Consider the following 6,510-nt stretch of genomic DNA (forward strand, 5'->3'; position numbering starts at 1 on the left):
TGGCTTTCTGGAGGTTCTACTTTTTAAACTAGAGGGAACAATGAAGGGTCATCCTCTTGGAATGCTTAGTCACCATATTGTGCAATATAACCCAATAAGGTATGGCAATATTAACCAGATAACATACACACATGCGGATAAGTACTAATGAAGGACTCAGCTATGAACTGTGCTGTGATGGGCCAGACAATCATGTAAGGATCCAAAATATTCACTGTGCTAGGACTACTGTATTTCAAATCTAGTCTTGTGAATTTATTTTTCTGGAGAATTTTAATTGCTTAAAATAGCTCTTCCCACAAAATAAATGTGGTTGATCATTAATAATGCTATCCCATCTCACTGCAGGGGAACATGAAAAGAAAGCCAAAGGCTTTGTATCCAAAGACAATGTCCATACAATTAATTGCTTTCTAGAATCCCTCAAGCACAAACCCTAACCTTGCTGTTCTGTTATAGACCTCCAAGTCAGTAACAAAGGGCCCTGCGTCATCTTAACAAACTTGCAGCCTCTTAGAGCTTACAAGCCTGTGAGCCAAATCACCAGTAGGATTAAGTGGAAAAATTCACTCCCAATTTATCAATCTGCACCTCCCAAGCCTTTCAGTGAGCTGAGACAGTGTTGTGTTCCAAGATCTGCATGTTTGCAAGTTCTCTAGTGCAGCTTATCACAGAAGAAACACACAGGCAAAACTGTATATATTAGGGGTAATATGCACAAAGAGAAAATTGAAAAGCAGTATTTCAGCAATGTAAGCACTTGGAGAAAAATATACAGTTAAAAATGGAGAGACATATGCATACATTTGGAAAAAATATGCACAAAAACCCAACATATTTCTGCAGGTTTTTTTAAAATTATACACTTGTTCAGGAACAGAACAGAATGAGCTTGAGTTGGAGGAGGAGGCGGCAGCGGCAATATCAGCAAGACCCAGATTGACAGAACAGCCCATCCATATTTATTAGAACTCATAGTGACCCCAGAAGCCAGAGATTGCTAAACCCTGCATTTTGCCATTGTAAATACAGTCAGCAAGTTTTGATACTGCCTCTGCTTGCTTGATGGCAGAAACACAAACTGCTATTGAAAGCCAGTGTGCTATTCTGGTTAGATTGTTGGACTACAATATGGGAGAGCTGACTTCTAGTCCCCAGTTAGCCGTGCGGTTCTCAGGGTGACTTTAGGTCAGTCACTGCTTCTCAGCCCCACTTACACCATGGGTTGCTTTGAGGATAAAATAGAGAGAAATGGGTTCACTGGAAGAGTAAAAAACACAGGCTATAAATGTAATGTAATAGTAGTAGTGATAGTAATAATAATAATAATAATATTTCCCAGGTCATAACTATGGAGCAACAAACACACACCCTTGTATGGTGGTCATTTCTGATGAACTGCACATGCATGAGGTTCACATTTTTTCTATTTAAGACATCCACAAGACCGGGCATACTTTTACAAGGGAGGGATTTACCTTCCACTGAAATATCCTGAATGGCAAAGCGGAGGATGATGGTCCAGATCATTCCAAGGGTCATTTTCGCATTCCCATCAACAATTTCTGCAAGAGAGAAGAGCAGCTCAAGAACGGCTAGAAAGCAGCAGTTTTAAGAGGATGTACTATTAACTCAACATCAGAGCTATGCAGTTAGCTGTTTGTGCTGGAGAGATCCTGCTCAGCTGTGGCATATGATGGCCACCACTGTGAAAATTCAAGTTGTGTGAATTTGCTGGGTTTCATCATAACATGCAAAGCCACACAGGGTGGCTTGTCACTGTGGCTAAGAAGCTGTCCAGAACCCATGGATACTTGCAGAGTTCTAAGGTAGCTTATTAACCACAGCAATAAACCACCATGCCCAGGAAGATGTCATGATAAGCCACAGCTACTACAATGTGGGAGATAAGGAAAGTCCTGTGGAACCCCATAGCATTAGTGTCTATGATATATACATGAAACTGTTGGGAGAGGTTGTCTAGAGTTCTTGGGTTTGGTGTCAACAGTATGTTGATAATGCCCAACTTTATTTCTTTCCATATCATTCCAAGGAAGCTGTTTCAGTGCTAAATCAGTCTGTTAGCAGCAATGGACTGGATGAGGGCAAACAAACTGGAGCATCATGCGAGCGAGACAGAAGTGCTCCTGTTCAATTGGCAAGCAATGAAAGAATAGAGATTCAGCCTCTGCTGCTTGGGGTTATGCTCCCTCTGAAGAACACAGGCCTGCAGCTTGAGTCTGAATGGCCAGGTTTTACCAGTGGCTGGGAGCACATTTGCACCAGCTGACCCTGTTCTTGGACATGTCCAATTTGGCCACAGTGATACATGCCTTAGTTACTTCCCATTTGGACTATTTGTTTGTTTTTTCTATTGATATCCTGACTCTTTTCCTTTTAAGGAACTCAAGGCAGCTTACATAATTCTCCTCCTCTTCTCAATCTTACCTGTCAGCTAACTAGGGCTGAGAGCCTAGCTAGAGTCACCCAGTAAGCTCCATGGCAGAGTGGGAACTAGAGCCCAGGACTTCGCAGTCCCAGTCCTGCACTCTTAACCACTATCCTGGCTCTCTGTGTGCTGTAATGCCTTTTACATAAAGCTGCCTCTGAAGGGTGTTTGGAAACTCCAGCTGGTTCAGAGAGCTGCTGCCAGACTGGTCACTGGGGCTGGCTACAGGGAGCAAACAGCTCCTTTGCTGAAACAGTTTCATTGCCTCCCAGTACACTTCCAGGCACAGTTCAAAGGGCTGATTATGACCTATGATGCCCTATACTGCTTGGGTTCAAGCTGTCTGAGAGCCACTGCAGTGGGATGGTTAGTGTTGGACCGGTGACTTGGGAGATCTGGAGTCTAGTCCCCACTTGGCTATGAAGCTTCCTGGATGACTTTGGGCCAGTCCCTCACTCTCAGCCTGATCTAACTCACAGAGTTGTTGTGAGGATGAAATGGAGCTCAGTTTGCTAGATATAAATGTTAAGTAATAATAACGTAGCAGTAGCGGTGGCAACTGGATTCTCCCTGTGAATCTGTTCATACCACATGCATACTTGATGGGAACACAGGAGAGGCGTTCTTGGTGGCTGCCCCTAGATTTGGGAACTCCTTCTACAAGGAGGCTAGATTGGTACCTTCCCTGCTATGTTCTCTTAGAGAAAGGCAAAAGCTTTTCTATTCTGGTAGGCCTTTTGGAATAGTTTGGCCTGTGAGATTGCACCGGACTAGCTCTGTTGCCTATATTATTTTTATTGCTGTTTTAATTTTGGCACTTATATAATTTTAATATTGTAGATGATTCAATTATCCTTTATATATTTCAATTGTGCAAGTCTTTTAATGTTGTAAGCCTCCTTGAGTCTGCTTAACACTCTCTGGAAATTGACAAATTACCTTCTGAAGTCACCACAAAATAAAAATGGAAATTTAAAGTGTGATCATTGTAAGATAGTGTTGCAATTGATGGTGATCTAAAAGTGGTCAAACAAGCACTTCAACATATTCCCTTTCTAGTGACTCTAGCGAGCCTCAGCTATTGGGTGGTATATAAATGAAGTGAACAAACAAACCAGCAGAAATGATTTCATCAGAACCTGAAACTCATCCATGCTGGATGAAGCAAGCAGGCTGAGACCCCAGGAACGACAGGCTGCTTTTCACAGCACTCTTAGCAAGCAGAAATTCTTTATGAAATTGGTATTCAGCAAGGGAGGGAGAGCTGTTTAAAGAACTGGAATGGGAGAGGCTTTGCAGTCAGTAAAAGGAAACTTCTGTTTTGGTTTTTGCATTAGTGAGTATATTGCCATCTCACTGCGCTACAACAGTCCTCTGTTCTGTTAACAAGATAGGCAAATAAAGGCAACATTTTCATTTCTTGGTGGCTGTGTGTGTGTTTGTAAGGGCAATAAATATTGAACATTTCAGCATAATATCGGGTTGCTGAAAAGAAAAAAAATGAAAAGGACAGGATTCTAAAATGCCATCACCTCTCTCACATTCATAGTTCAGTGATCCTAAGCCTTGGAAGAGTAACTAAAGCTGCAGCCCTGGAGGTTGTGAGACCTGCTTCAGAATAGAAATGGGTAAGGCTGTGCTGTTTACTTTTCTTCATTCCAAATCCAAATGGTAAGCTGGCAAATCCACTATTAGGACCTACATTGCATATCGGCCCTCAATATACTTTCAGAAACATCTGAGCCAAAGGCTACCCTGATGGGGAGAAAGAGGTTAGTTGTGCAATACAGATGCCAAACTGAAAGCTTGGTTAAGCATTGTGCTGCAAGAAGACACAACTGCTCTTCTAGGAGTCCTAGGACTCACTGGACAGTCATCTGAGAGGGATGGTTTAAGTGGTAATCCTGCACCGAGCAGGGTGTTGGACCCAATGGTCCTCTACCCCCTTCCAGCTCTACCATGCTATGATTTAGCACAGCACAGCTTGCATGTTGGGGTCAACCAGAATCCTTTAGAATTCTGATTTATTGTGTGCTGAATAGTCTACAGTTCATTCTTGGCTTATAACTCTGGCTTGTTAGAAGTGCAACAAACCAGAGTTTCTAACGCTTAGTCATGATAAACTAGAATTCTTAGGAAGTCTGGCTTGCCATAATGTGTGACTTAGCCCAATGTGTTACAATTAATTTTAATCCTAAGCAAGTAAAAAGTGATAAATGTAGCTTCTATGAAAAAGAACAAAAGTTTGACAAAATATTGACAATATTTGACAATATCAATATGCCACATATTCAACCAATTACCTGTTACAGTTTTTTTAATGGATTAAAACACTGTGGGAAACTGTGGCCTTCCCAATTTTTATGGACTCTTATTCCCATGAGACACAGCCAACATGGCAGGAGGTCAGGGATCATGGGAGCTGTAATTACACAAGATTTAGAGGGCCACGGATTCCATACCTCTGTAACAGTTACATAGAGCTCCTGCCACACTAGCTCTTTGGCCAGTGCAAGCTCCTGCTTCCCACTCGTAAAGGGAGAATTATGTCCAGCCTCCATCATGGCCCCTCTTTATTCACACCCAGATGTTTCAGCACCAAACCAGCAATTGTTTCATTGCTATAATGCAGCAGTATGACTCGGAGTCTGTATCGCTCTCATACACCTTATACATTGTAACATCCCAAAGTACAAGAATGTTCATTGCACAGGGGCTAGTTTAAGTGATTCATAGATTGCAGCCAAAATTAGGGGTGTCCTTTTAGCCTGTGGCCTTCAAGAAACAAGAGAGGTAGCCTCTGAAAGCATTATGGCAGCTAACTCATGTGCTTGTTATGGCCTTGGCTTAAAGAGATTCAACTGACTAATACATATAGAGTACAGGGAACAGAAATCATTGCCTGTCAGTCACTCTCCCAGTTCAGCAGTTACGACCGAGGAGATGGCTGACACACACAGCCCTCTGTGTTTCTGCAGTTCATTTCTACACATTAACAGGCGCCCAAGCTTACATATTTCTCCCACCTTATTCAAGAGGTAAGAAGTCTTGATTGTCCAATGTCACCATGTTAATACAATATGGGAGTTTAATTGCCTCCTTGGTTGCAGAACTCCAGAGTTGGAGCAGGGGATCAGGACTCAAGAGTTTAAGAAGCTGGTAGCCTTTCATAGGGCAGAAATGCCTTGATGGGAGAATGAAATACTATTTTTACATGTCTCAATTGTTTTCATCTCTGTGTTGCCATCTGTTTGATCATGAAATTGGGACTTCCAGTGTGCAGGTCTCAAGAATCCCACCAGGATAAGCAGTTCATTGGCATTTTGCAAACCACCCCAGCAAAGCGCTTCCTTTAACTCACAGAGTTTGCAGAGAGATCTTGCAGTACTGCAAACCCTTTGATGACAGAGCCTCTTCAAAAACAACACAACTTTTTCAGTGTTACCAATTTCAGTCCCGTAAGATAAAAGCACTTCTAATATTCAGTTGTTCCTTCTCATACTCCTCCTTTTTCACACCATAGAAAGCAAGTTGATGTTGCCAACAGAAGATCAATTCTGCATTCCAGATTATTCAAACTTGTAAAACTACAAGTTATGGCTTGCTTATTTATTTATTTATTAATTAAAACATTTTTATGCCGCCCCATTCGCCGAAGCCTCGGGGCGGCTTACAACAATAAATTAATATAAACATTAAAAATCCAAAAAATACAATATAAAATAAGCCGCCCTGGCCAGATAAAATCAGTTAATACTAACAGTTAAAATACCTCTTAAATAAAAAGGTTTTCGCCTGGCGCCGAAAAGCAAATAACGATGGCGCCAGGCGGACCTCTCTGGGGAGCGTGTTCCATAAGTTGGGCGCCACCGCAGAGAAAGCCCTCCTCCGAGTAGCCACCCTCCTAATTTCCTTCCCGGAGGGTTCCCGGAGAAGGGCCTCTCCCGCTGATCTCAAGGGGCGGCTGGGCATATATGGACGTAAGCGCTCCTTCAGGTAACCAGGACCCAAGCCGTTTAGGGCTTTATAGGTCATCACCAACACCTTGAATTGGGCCCGGA

At 42.5% G+C, this 6,510-nt stretch overlaps 1 protein-coding gene across 6 annotated transcripts in view; it reads right to left on the reverse strand.

Annotated features, from left to right (window-relative positions):
* Positions 1–6,510, reverse strand: part of ACTN1 (actinin alpha 1) — a 112,336-nt gene that overhangs the window by 41,969 nt on the left and 63,857 nt on the right. For all 6 annotated transcript variants that reach the window (XM_044436932.1, XM_044436930.1, XM_044436933.1 and 3 more), the window contains exon 4: positions 1,479–1,565. In XM_044436932.1, coding sequence (XP_044292867.1) covers positions 1,479–1,565 — 87 coding nt within the window. The remainder of the gene's footprint in view (positions 1–1,478; positions 1,566–6,510) is intronic.

The sequence above is a fragment of the Varanus komodoensis genome, unplaced genomic scaffold (genome assembly GCF_004798865.1).
Source record: "Varanus komodoensis strain SLA01 unplaced genomic scaffold, ASM479886v1 scaffold3, whole genome shotgun sequence".
NCBI lineage: Eukaryota > Metazoa > Chordata > Lepidosauria > Squamata > Varanidae > Varanus > Varanus komodoensis.